At 30.3% G+C, this 19,849-nt stretch overlaps 2 protein-coding genes across 2 annotated transcripts in view; both read right to left on the reverse strand.

Moving 5' to 3' along the window:
- Positions 1 to 9,867: 9,867 nt before the first annotated feature.
- LOC120092735 (cyclin-U4-1-like) lies at positions 9,868 to 11,671 on the reverse strand. Its single transcript, XM_039050908.2, has 2 exons — positions 11,172 to 11,671; positions 9,868 to 10,360 (listed from the first exon to the last, which is right to left on the reverse strand). Exons 1-2 carry the CDS (start codon positions 11,522 to 11,524, stop codon positions 10,075 to 10,077), a joined length of 639 nt encoding a protein of 212 aa, XP_038906836.1. The 5' UTR covers positions 11,525 to 11,671; the 3' UTR covers positions 9,868 to 10,074.
- Positions 11,672 to 16,459: 4,788 nt separating this feature from the next.
- Positions 16,460 to 19,849, reverse strand: part of LOC150032252 (dol-P-Man:Man(7)GlcNAc(2)-PP-Dol alpha-1,6-mannosyltransferase-like) — a 13,582-nt gene continuing 10,192 nt past the window's right edge. Inside the window, exons 9-15 of the mRNA XM_090308456.1 lie at positions 18,938 to 19,023; positions 18,649 to 18,740; positions 18,497 to 18,579; positions 18,117 to 18,213; positions 17,608 to 17,673; positions 16,973 to 17,066; positions 16,460 to 16,863 (exon numbers count right to left, since the gene is read on the reverse strand). Coding sequence (XP_090164582.1) covers positions 16,786 to 16,863; positions 16,973 to 17,066; positions 17,608 to 17,673; positions 18,117 to 18,213; positions 18,497 to 18,579; positions 18,649 to 18,740; positions 18,938 to 19,023 — 596 coding nt within the window. The 3' untranslated portion in view covers positions 16,460 to 16,785. The remainder of the gene's footprint in view (positions 16,864 to 16,972; positions 17,067 to 17,607; positions 17,674 to 18,116; positions 18,214 to 18,496; positions 18,580 to 18,648; positions 18,741 to 18,937; positions 19,024 to 19,849) is intronic.

The following is a 19,849-nucleotide window of genomic DNA, read 5'->3' on the forward strand; positions in this document are numbered from 1 at the left end:
TCTAGTATGTTTGTAAAATTTCAATTTTGAGTCGAGTAGATGTCTATATTATCATAATTTTTTTAATTCACAAAACTATTATAAATAAAATTGAAATGTATTTTTTACTAGAATATCCACGTGTTCAATTTCATGTTTAATGAGATTAATAAAAAAAAAATTAAAAATGTCTGTCTACCAAACAAAAGTGTGAAAGTAGAACTATTAGATAATATTAAAATTCAAAGAGTTATTTTAAAGTTCAAACTATTATGAACTTGAGGAGCACAATAGAAATACGAATATCAATAAGATATAATATAATAGAATAATGAAATATAAATTTTAAATAAATTAAACATGATATATAAATAAATTAACAAAATATGAAATAAATTTCTCTAAAATCTCCACTTTTCCCAATTTTTATGGATTTTGCCTAATATATGTGTCTTCCAAAACCCACCAAAAGTACTATTTATAGACAATTTAGCAAGTAGAGATGGATTACATGACATTAATAATGTATAATGTTGAGACACATGGACAACACTTTGGGAAATGAGGGCATGACACATGATCAATAGACAATAAGCATGAGCATCTAATGGACATCTATTATCATAATATTTATAATACTCCCTCTTAGATGCCTATTATATATATGAAATATGTCTTGTTAAAATCTTACTAGGAAAAAATCCAATGGAAAAAATCTCAATTAAGGAAAAATAATATATATTTCATATAATTTATACTCCTAAAAAGTATATTTACTCCCCCTCATGAAAACATCACTTAAGATCTCTAAGTCGTCGCACTTCAATATTGTGCAGCAGTTTTTCAAATATTGCGGTAGGTAATTTCTTTGTAAATAAGTCTTTCAGGTTATCTTTCGAATAAATTTATAGTACATGATGTCATCATTTTCTTCAAGATCATAAGTGTAGAAAAGCTCAAATGAAATATGTTTTGTTTTATCTCTTTTAATATATCCTCATTTAATTTGGGATATGCATATTCTGTTGTCTTCGTATATTGTTGGAAGATTTTTACTAGAAGACAAACCACATGTTCCACGAATATGCTAAGTCGTTGATCTTAACTATACATATTCTTGACTATCCTCGTGAATTGCAAGAATTTCAGCATGATTTGAGGAAGTAGTCCTTATGATCTATTTCACTGACTACCACGATACAACAACAGTTCTTCCACATGTGAATAGATAACCTGTTTGAGATTTAGCTTTGTGTGGATCAGATAAATATCTAGAATCTACATAACCAATCATCAAAATTCGATTTATCAATCATTTCTCGGAGATAATAAAATATATGTTTAACTCCATTCCAATGTCTTTTTGTTAGAGAATAATTATATCTTGCTAATAAATTTACTGAAAATGCAATATTTGGTCTCATATTATTAGCAAGATACATAAGTACACCAATTGCACTAAGATATGATACTTTAGGACCAAAAAGTTCTTCATATCATCATGAGGTCAAAATATATCTTTCTTCACATCTAGTGAACGAACTTCCATTAGAATATTTAATGGATGTGACATTTTCAAAATTTTTCTTATATAAATTGACAGGTGAACAAATATCTCATATGTTAAATACTTGATTTGTATGCCAATGGAAAATTTTGTTCTTCCGAGATCTTTCATCTCAAATTCTTTCTTAAGATATTAATTGTCTTTTAAAGCTCTCCAAGAGTCCCAATTATATCTAAGGCATCAACATATATAGTTATAATAGCAAATCCTGACTATGATTTCTTTATAAAAACACATGGACATGTTGGATTGTTTTAATATTATTCTTTCAACAAATATCCATTCAAACGATTGTACCACATCCGTTCTGATTGTTTCAATCCATGTAGCGATCTCTATAACTTTATTGAATACAATTTCCAAAAATTTGATTTATATGTTTCGGGTACCTTAAATCTTTATGGGATTCTCATATAAATATCGTTAACAAAAGATCCATATAAATATGCTATGACTACATCCATGAGATGCATATCTAGATTTTCATACACAATCAGACAAATTAAATATCTTAGTGTAATTGTATCCACCACTAGAGAATACATCTTCTCATAATCAATACTAGGTCTTTGTGAAAAAAATCTTCTGTAATTAGTCTTGCTTTATATCTCGTAACCTCATTATTTTCATTTCTTTTGCTCACAAATACCCATTTGTATCCCATAGGTTTGACACCTTTTGGTGTTCGGACTACTGGTCCAAAAACCTGACGTTTTGAAAGTGAGTTTAATTTTGCCCCGATTGCTTCTTTCCACTAAAGCCAATCTTTTCTCTATCGACATTCTTCAACAAATTTTGGTTCAGAGTCTTCATTTTCATATATAATTAGCAACATTATACGCAAAAATGTTGTCAATAAATACATGAGTTTGGTTTTATCTTTTTCTTGTCATGACATAGTTTATTGAAATCTCATATTATCGGTAGGTATTACACCTTCCTCATTAGTCATGTCATGAATTTCTTCATGGGCATTTACGTCATCAACCAAGTCTTTAGGATGTTCAACACTTATCATAATATAATAATAAAATAAAATAAATATAATATATAAATAAACAAAATAAAATAAATTAGTAAAATATGAAATAAGGAATTTCTCTAAAATCTCCATTTTATCAAATTCTCATAGAATTTGCCCAATGTGTGTCTTCCAAGACGCTCTAAATGCACTATTTATAAGCAATTTGACAAGTATAAGGTGGATTACATGGACATTAATAATGTGTAAGGTTGAGACACATGGACAACACTTTGAAAAATGAGAGCATGACACATGGTCAATAAACATTAAGCATTAACATCTAGTATGTATCTATTAAAATAATATTTATAATACAAACATGTGTTATATACCATTTTAATAGACTAATTCTATAACTAAAAGTTTGATATTGCATTATAACAACTATGAAAATGTTTTGGGTATAATTTTTAAAGAAAAATTCATTTTATTTGGTACCACAGGTTTTTTTTAAAATATATATATATATATTTGTTCATCTCTATTTTAATTTTTTGATAAGAGAGAATAAACTTTTGATATTTCTTAAGTCGTTTAGAATTATAACTACATATTTTTCAAATTTTAAAAGTGTCTTTATAAAATTCTAAAGACCAATTACACTTAAACTCAATTCCCAATGTCCAATAAAAAATTGAACATTGTTACGCTTCCAATATCCTATCGAATGAGTCGGACAGATGCTAGGTTAGATTATTTGAGACTCTCAAGATCCTTCAATTGGGGTGTGGTTCAAGGTTGTGCACAGAAAATGGCCAATCAAAATTCTCAAAAGTCTGACAATTCTTTAAGGCATGAGTTGTATGGAAGATTTCATATATCCCCTTTGGAGGTTGAGTTAGATTATTTGGAGATTATCAAAATAGTAACAAGGATTGTTTTGAGTTATCTGATACATCAAACGAATATTATTTCTTTACACTTTAAGTGAAAGTTTTGAGGTTTTGATTTTTTAATAGGGCTTACAATAGGTTGCTCACACTTTTGTGTCAATCGAGGCCTAACTTCCTCAAGATTTAATTTGTTACTTCTCTAGCGAGGGTTTTGAAGAATTTTTCTCTGTTATTAATAGAGTTTCTTCTACTTTATTCGAGGATCCTTCTTTTTTCTAGTTTTTTTTTTTTTTTTATGTGCATCTTCTCTTTATTTTTCTTTTAAAAAAAATTGTTGCGGGACAAACCGATGAGGCCCATAAGCCTAGACCAATCCAAGCCCAATTTGGCACTATCTAAAAGAAGAAAAATCTCCTTCTTTGAGATCAAACAATATTACCTAACGAGGAACATTGCTCATCGAGCTAGTACAAACAAAGTCAAGATACATATCTCCCTTCTTTTTAATTCTAGTTGAGCATGTACATAACACATGTGTTGAAAGTAAAATATTTTAATAACGAGGCCAATTCCACTAATGAGATGAGCAATCTATCATAAACTCAGTACAACACACACTTGAGCTAAGTATTAACTTGCATTAAAGCGTGTGGACACTACAATACACTTGTGTGAGATCTTAATTACCTTGTAAGAAAACTCAAACTTTTGGACCAACCGTTCACTAAACCAAGATACTTGTTCGGCCAAATTGTCGCATCAACAAACAATAATATCACTAATTTCATTTGTAGGATACAATTTTAGAATCATGTATTATAAAAAAAAAAATTAATAGTTGGATATGTGAAGAATATAAACATGAAATTGAAAGATAAAGAATCTATTAGCAATTTGTAAAGTTTTGAATCTAATGAGAGAAATATTAATATCTTCATAAACTAGTCTCGTAATTTGACACATGATAAAGTATGGTTATACTTTATAAATACTTGTGAATGCTACCAAAAATGAAAGAGTTGGAATGGGCTAAATATGAGAAAAGAAAAAAAATGGGCCCAGGAGATTTTGAAACAAACAAAGTTCCTTTGGGCCTAGCCCAGAAAAAATTAGACATACATATTCTTATATTAATAATATAAGAATTGAAGTTTCGAAAGAATATATATTGTTGTATACTGCCGTTTTTTAGTTTGGGAAAATAAGGCAAAAAAATAAGTTACCTTTAATTTTAGAAAATAATATTATTTATAACAATATTTTGTCATATTGAAAGTTTTAGATAGTTGATAAAGAAAAAAAAAAATTGTTCATCTTCAAGATTTCGAACTCTCCACGATATAACAAATCAAATTAAATAGAAAATTATTAAATGTAGATTTTAAACACATGTTTTGTTTGATATACTTTTTTTATTAAAAAAAAATATATATTATGGCTGGTTTTTGTTATGAAAACAAAATACACAGTTTGATATACTTTTAAAATGAAAAGCTACAATTGATTAGTTTAATAGTAACTTCAAATGAATAGAAGTGAGATAACCTTGCAAAATTGTACTATGAGGAAAATTATATATATATAATAGAAGTTAAAGATTTGACGTTTGACCTATAGAAAATATTAAGATAATTATTTAAATGGTAAAATTGTTGAAATTAATTTAAAATATAACAAAATGCCACAGTCTATTAGTGATAGATAATACTAAAACTTATATGTAAACAATACTCACACTGTTTATCAACGATAGGCAATACTGACATTGATATATAGACAATACTGACATTGTCTATCAGTGTCTATCACCGATAAACAGTGACATTTTGTTATATTTGTAAATAAGTTAGCTCATTTTTCTATTGTCTGATGAGATTTTCAAAGAAATATAATTTGTTGAATTTGAACTTTGAATTGTATTAAGTTCAATATAGTGAGTACAATCTCTAATATTTGATCTTTTAGTGCTTTCTCTCGAAAAGTAAATTTTAATTTTAAGCTTGATGATTTTCTTGGAGGATTGGCCTTTGGACTTGTTGATTGGGTTGGATCGGCCTCTAGCTTATTTGGATCAACCTCTGGCTTATTGATCGTCTTGGATCGACCTGTAAAGCATCTTCTAGTATAAGCTTGAGAGCTTCAGTACTTTGGTCTTCAAAATTTGAGAGCTTCTAAGCTTCAGTCTTCTGAGCTTGAGAGCTTCCAAGCTTTAGTCTACAGACTTTAGAGTAGTTATATTCTTCAAGTCTTTATGGCTTCAATTTTTGGAACTTCAGATCTTCAGAAAGCATTGGGCTTCACGTTCTTCTAACCTCCAGAACATTGTAAACTTGAGATGAATCAGAGCTTCAGTCTTCTAGAATCCAAAGATGTTTTAGTTTTCCAAGTCTTCAATCTTCAAAAGGTTGTAATCTTGAGACGTTCAGAGCTTCAGTATCTTGAAACCGACAGAACTTCAGAGTCTTGAAATCTTCAACGATTCAATTTCTAGGTCTTCAGAGTTTTAACACTTCATTGTTAATGCTTCCAACCCTCTCCAAATGAAGGGGTGCATCCTCTGTTTATAGAGGATTTCCATGGGTCTTACATGGGCTTGGACCTATTTGCTTTTGGGCTTGAGTCCAGTCTTTTCTTTGGCTCAAATTTTCACTAGGAGCTTGAATTGAGTTGGACTTTGGACTCTAGCGCCTTTAATTACTCGTCCCAATCCAATTTATGATTTCGAGCCCAATTAGACTTCTAGCTAAATTTATCAATCGTGATCTATCGTTGAATTTGACAAGCCTATCGTTATGATCAAATAGCCAAAAAGGAGACACGTGACATTTATTCGTTTGTCATCTATTAATCTCCAAATTTTTTGAACTAGGGACACAATAATTCTTAATTAACCATACATTTAATAAATTTGACTTTTTGTTGTGATGACGGGCCATTTTATGATTGACCAAAATTTCTCATTCAACACCTATATTTAAAAACAACTCAAAATACTATTTTTCATAACTTTTAGTCTATGCTTAAACTTGTTTAATTGCTCATTTTTTCAAGTTTTAAAAGTTTAGTTGATCACAATTATTTACTTAAATAAACTACCACATTTCTCTTAGTTTAATGATTATAGTGGAGGATCACACAATCCACACTTGAGATGATATAATTGGAGAGTGTCAGAGGGTGTTTGGCTCACTAACATGAGATGAGTTGAGTTGGTAATGGTATAATATACCAATTCAATGTTTGGCTCACGAACTTTAAATTTTGATGGAGTTAAGTTGGTATATTATACCCACCTTACCTCTCCCTTCTTCTAATAGTTTTAATGGGTTCACTCATTGACCACTATCGACGACTACCATTGTCACACTCAAAGAACCAACTTAGACAACCACTTTTACACGACCAACTCCGGGCTCTGACGACTACCTCGGACGATAAATTCGGGCTCCGACAATGGCCTCTGATGAAATAACTCCGAACTCCGACAAACCACCTCCAATGCAAACTTCGGGTTTTGACAACCACCTCTGACGAAAAAATCCGACAATCGCCTCTGACAACCACCTTTATATGACCAACTCCAACGACCAATTCTTAGCTCCGGTAACCACCTCCGACAACAAATTCCAACAAAAATCACCTTCGATGATCAACTTCGAGGACTACATTCGCACGACCAACTCCAAGCTCCAACGAAAAACTACTGCAACCAACTCCAAGATCACTTTCGTGTGACTAACTTCTGAGTCCAATAATCATCTATGACTACAAAATTTGACAAAAATCACCTTTGATAATCAACTTTGACCACCTTCAATTTTGGGTTCCAACAACCACTTCTGACGATAAACTCCAACGAAAATCACTTTTGATGATCAACTTTGATGATCACTACCTCTAATGATTAATACCAACATTCACCTCAGGCAACCAAATTCTGTCGAAGGCCACCTCTAACGATCAACTTCAACGACGATCACATTTGACAGCCAACTCCGAAAATTACCTTGGACAACTAACTCCAACAACCAACTTTGTTGTTCCTCTCCAACTATATATATATATATATATACCCTGTTATATTTTTATTTAATTGAATTCATATATGAAACAAGTGTTTAGAATTTGGAAAAATATGCATGTAGTTGAAATGGTACAATGGAACAAAGAGTTAAGGAAAAACAAACAAAAATAACAAATAACAAAAAAAATCTCATAAAATAGAGATTTGTTTTTTGAAACATTTTCTGATAAGAATTAGTGAAAAATGGAGATATGTTCTCTGATGATTCTCCAAGCTTGAAGGAATTGAATACGAAATTGTTGAAGAAATATGATGACATTCCATTGGCTACTATGATAATTGAGGAGATTTAACTAAAAAAAAAATCTTATAGGAAAAATAAAGAGCAACAATAGGAAGAGAAAAAGAAAAAGAAGATGATGATGATGAAATTTACGGAGAAAAATTAGGAATCAAAAGTTTTAATTTCTCTTTTGTTTTCCATTTTATTTATCCATATTTGTACAAGAAATATAATGGGTTAAATGTCGTCCATTACCAAAAAGAAAGAAAAAGAAAAAAGAAAAAAAAAAGAGAGAAAAACTTTAAAAGTTAAAAAGAAAATATATAATCCATATTTTATTCAAGTTAAATAAAAAAACAAGAATAGTCATCATAAAAACAGATTCTTTAGAATCCAAAAAACTAGATCAGATACCTGACATATGAACTGATAAACATATAAATTTCACAGACATATGAATTCCAAATATCATATTTCAACTCACTGTCTCAAACAACCTCTCAATAATATTAATAAAATGATTTTTTTTTATCAATAATTATATTATGGGATATCAAACCATCAATATTTGAGATGACAAATGATAAACAATATACATTATTGACAAGTGTTATATAAGTTTTGATATGACTAATGAGTTATAGTAAATAGAACTAATGGTTTTTTTTATATTATAATAATGGAAGTAATGGCACTAGACAAGATCCAAGCTCAATGGATCAATGATGTTTTGATGTTTTCTTGAAGGAAAAACCTCTCTCCATACATATATTTTTAAAGAAGAAGAAAAAAAAAATATTGTTAGATGCTATTATCTTTATTTAGTTAAAAAAATGTGACAAATATTTTTTTAAAATATTTATTAAAAAATAAAATTGAAAAAAAAAAATAGGATATGCATACTTGTCCTTTAAAAATAGAAAACTACAATCATCATCGAATGAATTTATAGTATAGTTTTTTCTTTTAATATATGTGAGGTGGGGAATAAATCTCAGACTTCAAAATTGATAATATAAATTTATATTTTTAAATGACGAAAACTGTTAGAAATATTTTTAAATATAACCAAATGTTATTAATGAAGATATTGATATACGTGATCGATCAATGATAGATGTCTATTATTGATAGACAATGACATTTTACTATATTTATAGATAAATTAATTTATTTTGTTATATTTGAAAAAAAAAAACTTTTAAAGAAAAATAAAAGTTGGAAAACCTTTTAAACATTTTTAAACTTGAAAAAATTCTATGAATGGAGACTACATTGTTAACTTAACCTAAATTTTTTCTCTCTCTTGCACATGTTTCTCTGCCCACTTTGTTGAATGAGGACAACTGTCAAATAGAAGAAATTGTGATTTATACACCAAAAAGTGATAACAAAATATTTTGAAGTAATGTGTACTGTCTCTCTTCCATCATCTGTCACTTTCATCCACTAAATCTCCTTCTAACATTGACCACAAAAATTCTCTTACCAAACTATCCCACCCCACCCCTCCACACTATTACCCAAAATAATCATTAACATTTTTTAAATATCATTTTAGTTGTTTTTTCAATTTTAGTCCATATATTAGAAGCTATCAACGTTCAATTATATTATATACTTTACAAAATTTGACAGCTAAAAGTATAGGTCAAACCGACTTGGAATTATGCTCATGTCAACTATAGTACAGTATATAATTTTAATTGTCCAATTTTAATATTTGTACTTTTAATATATCTTAAATTTAGTCTCTTGAAATTAATTTTTATCGAATGACTAAATAATAATGATAATTTTTATGCAAGAAAATATAATACGTAAATATGTTATCGAAATTTATAGTGAAAATGCTAAAGAAAAAAAACAAAAAAATTTATGTAAAAATCAATAATAAAAAAGTAATAGAGACTAAAGTTAAAATATCTTAAAAGTACCTGGACTAAAATTGAACATTTGAAATTACTTAGATTAAAATGGAAGACACTTTAAAGTATACGAATCAAAATAACATTTTAACCTTAAAAAGCATATCATTCAAAACACAAACTATTAGTCAAGCTAAATTATCACCAACTTAATTACCAATCCAAGTATAATTTAGTAGGTAAATTGAGGCACAAATTATCATTTCCAAAATCAAAGCGAATTGTGATATTTTTGAAACATTCATATCCTCTCATTTCTTACCAACCAAAAGGATTTCAATATCTATGTACATTATAACCACAAACCATAGAGTTCTCCAACATCAAAAAAAAAAAAAAAGAAAAAAAAAGAAAAAAAAAAGAAACCCTAATCAATAATGATGGGATTTTTTTTTTTTTTTATATATACCTAAAGTTGAAAATAATTAGTGAATTTTCAAGCAGCTAGTTGTTGTTGGCTTTGATGATGGGAAGAATTAGGTTCATCTTGTTGAAAGGTGATGAAAAGGGTTTTATTATTCAGTGAAGTACTTTGAGAAATATTATTGAAAGGAGGATTTAATAGCAACATCTCCTTTTGTAAACAAGAGGAATAGGTGTGGAAAGTGGTGGGTGTCACATTCAAATGAAACCCTAATCCAAATAAGAAATCCACTTCAAGAAAGTTTATTTCTCTTGTGCTGATCCCTCCAACTCTTGCATAGAATGCATTGTTGTAACACCTGAAATTTTTGCCAAAATTCAACCTTTTATTATTTGCTTTTCAATTCATAATCTTTTTCATAATGTGTATACAATTTTAATTAAGAAGCCATCAAAAACCTCAACTCCCTCAAGATTTCTAAAAGTTAACTTTATAATGTAGTTACCCTTATTTTTTTAAAAAAATAAAATAAAATAAACATTAATTTATAAATGCTAAATTTTGGGGTTTTTTTTTTTCATCCATATCAATTTAAACCCGAGATATTTAAAAAACATCATGTGAGAGATTTATAATTGTATGAATTAAACTTCTAATTTATCATGAATACATAAATTTTGATCAGCCTTTATTAAAATTTTCAATATAGAGGATTAACAAAATTATGACAACGCTACGACCTAATAAATGTCTAAATTTATTAATTTGTAAAAGTTTAGAGATTGATAGATAAAATTATAAAGAGGGTATAAATCGAAATACTTACTAAATTTTAGAGTTTAAATTAATACATTTATTAATTTAAAATTTAAATTGATACGCTAAAATTTAAAAATAGTTTTTTTAAAAAAAAAAATAGGAGAGGAAAAAAACAAGTTCAAGTCTTCAAACTAAAAAAAATTAATAACTTAAAACTCTTTAGAGAGTGGGAGAATCTTCTCCCGACTCCCAAGAATTAGTGAAAAGTGGGCCATGTGCAATATATAAAAGCAAGGATTGAAGCTCCTAACACCCAATTATAACACACAAAAAAAGAAAAAAAACCCTTTTCGATTCCTTGTAAAAGTATTTGCTTTGTTGGAAGTAAAAGGGTAGAAAAACAAGCTTACGAATCATCCATGAACTTGGCAGCAACAAGAACACTTGTAATGAGCAAACGATGAACATTATAAGAGTTGATGGGCAACAATGGCTGTCTTTGAGCAAACCGATCAAGATAAACATATGCAACAATGAAGCAAGAGTTGCTACAATTAGCATACTTGAAGATCCTTTCAAGGTAGCTTTGAAGAGAGATTGATGGGCGAGTCAAGCCATGGAACGCTGAGTTCTTCTGCGTTTCAGTGGCCGAGTTGTTTTCGTTGTCGAGATCGTCGTTCGACTCGGCCACTCTTTGAAGCAAAGAAGAGAGGAAAGTGATGAGCTTTGGCATCATAGAAGAAGTACTTTCTTCTTCCACCATTGAATAAGGAGAAAATCTCTCTCTGTGGTTTTTTTTTGTTGGTTGGCTTTGCTGTTGTGTGTGTAAAGTTTTTTTTGTTATACTAAATCTCTTGTTGTTGTGTCTATGGTTGAATAAATATAAAGAGGAGATGAGGGTGGTGGGTGTAATGAGGTGGGGCACTTTTGGTATCTACCATCTGTTATAGAATATTGCGAGATTTTTTAAAGAAAGAATTGAGAGTTTTAAAAAAGAGCAATTATTAGGTACAGTCTAACTTGCATCTAATTCCATATTTTCCTTCTTTTACATTAAAAGAATTATTCTTTTTTTTTAAAAAAATAAAACTATCATGTGACAAATTTTTATTTGACAACTGATTGAACTGCACAGACATTGACACACATGCCGTATCTTTGTATTTTCTTTTTCGAAATAGGATACTGTTTTAGTATCCGATACTTTGTCAAACCTTTAAATCTTCCAACCTCTAAAATCTTCATTAACAATGTATGGCTTTGTGTCCTAAAGAGATGGTCTTAGTATGTAAAAATTTCGTTGTCTAGAGCTTTTGAAATCACGATCGATCTGCAAAATCCTAACACTAATCCTTTTTTTTTTTTTTTTTTTTTTTAAATTATTACTAATGAAGTGATTCGAGCCTACAACTTTTGAAGAGAGACATTAACATCTAAACTTTGCCCCATTTGGTAACTATTTGTTTTTTTTAAATTTTTTTTAAATTTTTAAAAATTAAGTCTACAAACATTTCTTTCACCTCTAAATTTCTCACTTTGTTATATTCTTTCTACCAATATTTTCAAAAATCAAACCAAGTTTTAAAAACTTAAAAAATATATATATAGTTTTTAAAAACCCGTGTTTTGAAATTTGAAATTTGGCTAAGAATTCTACTATTTTATTCAAGAAAGATGAAAATTCTTGTAAAAAATTTAGGGAGAATGTTTAATTTTCAAAAACCAAAAATTAAATGGTTACTAGGTTAAAATTTTCGAAGCACCAAAATTTGAAAATGGTCTATCAAATTTACACTTTTATGAAAAGAAGAATCCCACCTTTTTTCCTTTTCTCCCACTAACATTCTAATGTGACAAATTTTATCACTAAATCAAGAAGATAGTTTGATAACATGTGGTTGATGTGATTAAGGGCCAATAGATAATGCCAATTTATAGGGACAATGAGATTGGCCCCTTTTGACACAAAAGTTATAGAAAATTGGGTAGGGACAATGATTTTTGTATCTCATACTTTTGGGGCATTTCCCAATTAACTTAGTGAAAAAGGAAAATAAAGAGTTATTGACAAGGAAATTGGTGTCATTTTCTTGAAATAAATTGGACATCTTTTGGTTGATTTTATGTTCTAAATGGTTATAGCTTCTCATGCCCATCATGTGCATACCATGTGCATTTTTTTTTCCTTCATATGGATTCCTCACCTTTTTTCTTTCCTTCCTTTTCTTTTAATATGGAATCTTGCATGTGTTGTGGATTTAAATCAAACTTAAGTGACATAACATGGATTTGCTATGTTGGTCCAAAGCATTAGAATATAATTCTCTCCTTTTTTTGTTCCTATACTACAGAAAAAGGTCCCAAAATTTTGGGTTCCAAAATCAATTCCTCATGTTTTGCCCAAAATGATTGTATTTTACTCTCTTTAAATAGTGAAGTAAGAAATGTTCACATGATAAAGGTTTTTTTTAATTAGAACTATTAAATAAGGAGTCATCTTAATCTCAATATGAGAAAAAAGTGAAGTAATTGTTGGAGAGAATGAACATCACACATAGTAAAAGTTTCAATGCACATAGATTTTCTTATCTTGAGCGAATAAGTCGACAGATATCGTGTTTTTTTTTCCTTTTTAATCATACCAAAAAAGATGAAACCCCACTATATAAGGAACCTAACAAAAGGAACATCTTTGGACAATGTCAAAAAAAAAAAAAAAAAGACTTCAACTGTTGAGAATAAGAGATAAAAAGTAGTTTAAAATATCCCATACTCATTTGGAGATGTGAAACTTGGTGATATAGCTATAGCCCACACCTCCCCTACTTTCAAGCCCCATAAATTTTCTCTCGTTTCTCCTAAAACAGATTTCACCCTAGATAAATTTCAACTTCATTTCAAAAGGGTGTAAACAGTCAATTTAAACATAGCTCAACAGATTTAGACATCTACTCTAGACTAAAGAGTCAAAAGTTAAAATCCTCTTGAAGTAAAAAATAAATAAACAAATAAAGTGAAAGAAACCACTTCTTCATCACCAAACAACAAGATCTATTATGCACCAAACAGAAATAAAATATCTCCCACAAAAAGAAAAAAAAAAAACCAATCCAAATTGATTATACAAGATCACAATCCCACAAAACATGATCTAAATCTTACAAGGTATATTTAAGGCCTATCTGAAGTGAATTTTAAAAGGGGCAGTTGTAAATATAGCAATCAGATTCAATCCAGCCAACGCTCTTCTCTGCGGATGAAGGAGAAATGAAAGCGAAAATGCGAATGTAGTATAATGCAAAAAAATTTAAAAATATAACAAATTTTAGATCCAACTCTCACAGTCTATCAGTGATAGACTATATCACTAATAAGAGTATTGACGATAGAGTTTATCATCACTAATAGGAGTCTATCAACAATAAGATCTATTACTAATAGTTTTTGCTTTATTTGCAATTCTTTTAAAATGTTGTTATACATTTAATTATTAGGATAATTATTTTAAATGATAAAACTGCTGAAAATATTTTAAAGTATAGTAAAATATCACTATCTATCAGTGATGAATTATGATAGATCATGATAGACTTCTATCACTGAGCGATAGATCACGACAGACTTCTATCGTTCGAGGCCTATTATTGATAGACAGTGATATTTTGTTATATTTGTAAATAAGTTGACTTATTTTCTTTTTTTGAAAAAAATCCTAATTATTAGTCCTAAAAGTGTCACTCATTACAATTACATTTTTTAAAATGTTTAGAAAGACTTTCTCCGTATTTAAAAAGTCATTTCAAACCAGCCTTTAAATTGGAAGGAAAAAAATTTGAAGCTCAACTTCAAAAGAAACACAATAAATTGTGTGAAGGATTCAATGGAAAATAGGGCATAGTGGGGGAGAAAAAGGGGAAAGGGAAATAGTGAAAGCTTGGAATGAGGAGCAAGTTGAAGAGGTGGCAGCGTCTATTCAAATGCGAGTTGGAGTGAAGCAAAAGGGAAAAGATTATAGTGTCTTTTTTTAAGTGTTCAGAAACAAAACAAAATGGATACATTTAAATTTCATAAGTAAATAAAAATAAAAATTTAAATTTAAAACAATTAAAAAAAGGGGGCAGTGTTGCTATGATGAAGCCTAGCATTGCTCCAACAACATGTGGTGGCCATGTGAGATGAGTAGTTCAATACATCATCTCTAATTCTATCCTATGCTTCTATAGCTTCTCTCCAATCAATTTCTTGCTACCATATAAATAAATATGAGAGAGAAAAGAGAGAGCAAAATGAACGGCCATTCATCATTTTAACATAAATGAGAAGCCCCTTTCATAAAAAATTCATGAAAGGGGCCTCCCAACTTAAGCAAATGCCTCAACTTGCCAAATAAGGGAAGAAAAGGATTAAATGAGAAGAAGAGAAAGAAAATGGTGTGTTAGAATCCCAATAACAAGACAAAACAAAATACAAAGATAAGACTAAATTGCGATATCATGAAAAATTACAATGTTAATAGCCTTTTGAGAGTGTTACATCTCTCCCACAATCCGATTCATCAAGATGTAACATAGCCTGCCTCACAAACTCTAACTCCTCTATTTATAATTAAGACCCATTAGCTAATTACCACTCTAACCTTACAAATATCCTAAAACATTGATGGTAGAAAGCATAACACATCATTAATACATGAAAGGAGGGAATGTTGCAAGGTTATTTGTGAATTTTTTCTTTTCCTTTCTCATTTTCTACTTGGAATTTTCAAATGTTCAATTATTCACTGTTATTGAAACAGTGTCCAACACTGTCTCTATATTTTTTAAGGCTGAACATGTGTGAACTTACTTTTTCTTCACTAAGAAAGCAAGTTATTAGCATGACCAGCAAAAAGATAACCTAGGGGCAGGGAATTTTTCTTCCTTTTTTTTTTTCCTTAGGAAGATGTGTTATTCACAGAAAGAGCAAAAAGACAACCCAAAGGTGAGGAAAGAAGAAACCTTACACAAAATAACTACAACAAGAGCCTTCAAATTAGAAACAATCAAACAATCACAATAAAACATCAATATTATTAAAGAACTTCCAGTGGATACTTTTGACCACTACTTAACTTTCCGACCTCTAATCCAAGACATCAGTTGAATCCCCAACAATCTTCTTCATAAACAAATATCCATGTCATTTGAACATTAATAGTTTTATTTTCACCAAGATAATATATATGTTTAATACCATGCGTGTAAATAGCTTCAATCAATTAAGAATCTACTTCATTCAATAAATCAGTTTCTTTTATATTTGTCAGCATGCTGAACTTATACAAACCTCGACTATTCTCATAGAACAACGTTTGACCCTACTATATTTGGTTCTCATTTTGGTTCTCGAGGTATCTAAGTAGCACGTTAGATCTAGATAGGTGGCCACCATAGCTTGAAATTATTCTCTCTAAGCCTTTTATTATTTACATTGCTCTTATTGACTACTAGGCCAATCCATTTGTAGTTTAAAGAAATCACTTCTCAATATAACACATCTAAATATAAAGGGTTAAATTAACTTAAACCTCAAGTTTTCAGAAAGTTTTAGTCATTAACATTCAAATTGAACATATAAATCTCGATCCTCTACAAAATGTACAAAATAAAATATGATTAAAATACCAACCATAACCATATATATCATAATAAATTAGTCATCGAAAAATGTATAGAATTAAATTGAAAATATCTGTAAAACTTGTACTTGCTTTTGTGTGCGGGCAATTCATGAGGTTGACAGAAGTTAGTTTACAGAAAATATTATAATTACAAGTATCTAGAAAATAAAATTTAAAGTGTCGTACAAGAACCAGTAAACTAAATGAGGGTTATTTAATGCAACTCAACTATATCCAAAAAAAAAAAAAAAAAAAAAAATTGCCTAGAAGGAACCGAGTGTTCAAACCAGATTTCATACAGTTTAATTGATGGTAACTTCTATACGGAAGGCAAGGAGAAGGGAACTTTTGGTTCTTACTTTACATCAGCATCCCGGCCAATTTTTATGGAAGAGATCCATATTCTCAGAGTTACCATGAACATAAACTTTTGGTTCTGTCACCTGCAGCATATAGTAAATACAGTCTAAGAAACGTCTAGAATTTGATGTACAGGGGCTGTATTAAATGTGAAATTAAGCACATTCGGTCCTTCAAGAGCAAGTTATGTACCACTAAAATAGGTGGAAATCCAATTTGAAGGCGCAACCTCGAAAACCCGCTTATGGAAAATAAGCAATTGAATCCGTCAATAACTGCATGCTCACTGAATAGGTATTAACAAGAATGAGATCACATAAGCACAGTTATCTAAGAAACCGCACAGTTATCTAATAAACCCTTTCTTTTACAGGTGTATAGAAATCTATCTAAGAGTGCTAACATAGTCCAAAACTTAGGATGATGAGAGGCGTCTGCATGTAATATAAGAGGGACAAAATGAGTTTCTAAAAACATGTTACTCAAGATCTTAGCTCTCTTTGATGCGGCTCGACTTGAGGCTTCTTCATGGTGTTGTCTATCAGGGTTTTTCAATTCAAAACATCTACCATGGCTGAATTGTTTTTTTTAAATACTTTTTAGTGTGCTGTTCTGGTGTTATGTTTCCTTTTGTTCTGATTGTTTTGTTTATGTTTATGGAACATTTATATCTCTTAGTTTTGCCATCTCCATTTTGTTTCTATTTTCTTGTATTCTTGAGCACTAGTCTCTTTCCATTTACTTAATAAAATATCTTAGTATCCTTTTTCAAGAAGAAAAAAATAACATGTTAATAAGTTGCCTCATTAGGACGATGAAAAACTTACTTAACAAGATAGGTGAAATTTTTCAGGCGTAGTTCATTCAATGGAATGTCTTCTTCCTTGGAATACCTGTGTACCATACAGTGCTCTGTTAACAGTTAGACTACATCAATGAATTAAGTGCTCATCAAGATTATTAAATATACTTAGAGAGAAATTTTTTTCCTCTTTTCTAGATTAGACTTTTAACAAGAATACAGCATATGACGCCAAAGTGCACCAAGATTGGAATTGTAAATTTCTAGGGAATAATTTAAAAATTAAAAACAAAAGGTTTTTTTTTTTCGTTTGGCTATAAAATACAAACCCCGGTCTTTACTTTCCATAAACATGTAGAAAAGAAGAAAAATGAAAATAGAAACGCCATAGTTATAAAATAATAATAATAATAATGATGAAAATCAGTTTTCTTAGTAAGAAGTACAATCCCCCTATGCTGACTCTTATTCCGTTCTAAAATTTTCATCTTATTTAAGAAGTCATCCACAAGTCCAATGCCAGCACTAAATTACCTCCATGGTAAATCATTTTCACAAAAGCGTGAAATTCCATTCATGGCTGAAAATGTGTCAATATGAACCCACTGCTCATCAGAGTTGGATAGACAGCCTGTTCAAGGTGCTCAACATGTTGTTGAGAAAGATATGATTAAAAATGCAATAAAAGATAGTGATATAAGGAAACAAAGTAGACTAATAGAGGAAAAAGGTGGTGAAAACCAGTATCATTGAGAAAAGAGAAAAAGAAGACGAGGACCCTGACGAAAAATAATAAGTACAAAAACAGGTATTCTACCCAGCAGAAAGAATTGGAACCTATAACAAAGAATGTATAACCAGAATACTTTAAACATTCACAAAGGCTTGGGGAGTGGGAAATATGAAAGACTCACCAGTCCGATGCAACTCTTTCAATGCATAGCCGCTTGGATAGTTCTCATATGACGCCAAGAATGTTATGACGGTGCACCCTAGACTACAAAGTAGAAATGAGCAGATAAAGAGGTAAATATATCAATCCAGCAACACAGAAAAGTCATTCAACCTGATTAGAAGTAGTCCCAGCATAATAAGATAAAGCAACTTCCAAAAGGTCTTCTTTTTATTGTTGTATCTGTTACAAGATAATATTGGAAACTATATTATCAGTAACGATGAAAAGAATAATGTGAATAGCTGAAAAAGGGAAGTATTTAAGTGAATTTAGAATAGTATGACATGACAAGCGACAAATTCACTAATATATTCTAACATATAAGGCAAACACTGAAATAACAGCCAAAAAGTCGGCATATTGTTTACTTCACAGTATAAATGTCAATCGAGAAAATCACATTATTGCATATAGAAACCGATGACAGTATCAAAAAGTCAGGAAGTGAAACAGAAATAGAAAATTGCCAAACACTCGAAAGAAAATCTGTTGGAAAAATTAGGAAGCATGAGGCAGACTCCATCCACGTTGCATCCTGGAGAGAAAATATTTGTGATGGAAAAGGAAGAGAATAGGGAGAAAAGATGCACACATAGATTTACGTGGAAAACTCTAGTACAGGGAGAAAAAAACACGGTATAAAAGTTTCTTATTGTTACATGAGATACATAGAGGCTACATGCTTAAATAGAAAAGAGGGAAACCCTAGAGTATCGTAAAAAGACAAAAATGCCCCTAGGGCTAAAACCCTATTTTCAACACTCCCCTCAAGTTGAGGCGTAGATATTAATGAGGCCCAACATGCTAAGACATGAGTCAAAAAACTGTCTAAGAAGCCCTTTCGTCAGAACATCTGCAATCTGTTGACAAGAAGGAATATAGGGAATACAAATGTTGCCACTGTCAAGTCTCTCCTTGATGAAATGCCTATAAATCTCCACATGCTTCGTTCTACCATGATGTACTGGGTTGTTCGCGATACTTATTGCGACTTTGTTATCACAATAGAGTTTCATTGGACCGTCATGATCTTGATCAAGATCACTTAGGACCTTTTCCAACCAAATTTTCTCACATATTCCTAGACTCATGGCCCTGTATTCAGCTTCGCACTATTTCTGATAACAACTCCTTGTTTCTTACTCTTCCACGTAACAAGGTTACCCCATATGAAGGTACAGTATCCTGATGTCGACTTTCTGTCTACCACAGAGCACAATCAGCATCCATGTATGCCTCGATGCACCGTCTGCCGGACTTTCTGAACATCAATCCTCTATCCAGAGAGGTTTTTAAATATCTCAGGATGCGC

Source organism: Benincasa hispida, chromosome 12 (assembly GCF_027475165.1).
Source record: "Benincasa hispida cultivar pf3 chromosome 12, pf3_genome.v1.1, whole genome shotgun sequence".
NCBI classification, from domain to species: Eukaryota; Viridiplantae; Streptophyta; class Magnoliopsida; order Cucurbitales; family Cucurbitaceae; genus Benincasa; species Benincasa hispida.

Coding starts and splice junctions, on each gene's coding strand:
- LOC120092735 (XM_039050908.2), bottom strand. CDS start 11,524: ATGGTGGAAGAAGAAAGTACTTCTTCTATGATGCCAAAGCTCATCACT. Junction 10,361..11,171: donor GCCAAGTTCATGGATGATTC/GTAAGCTTGTTT, acceptor CAAAAATTTCAG/GTGTTACAACAATGCATTCT.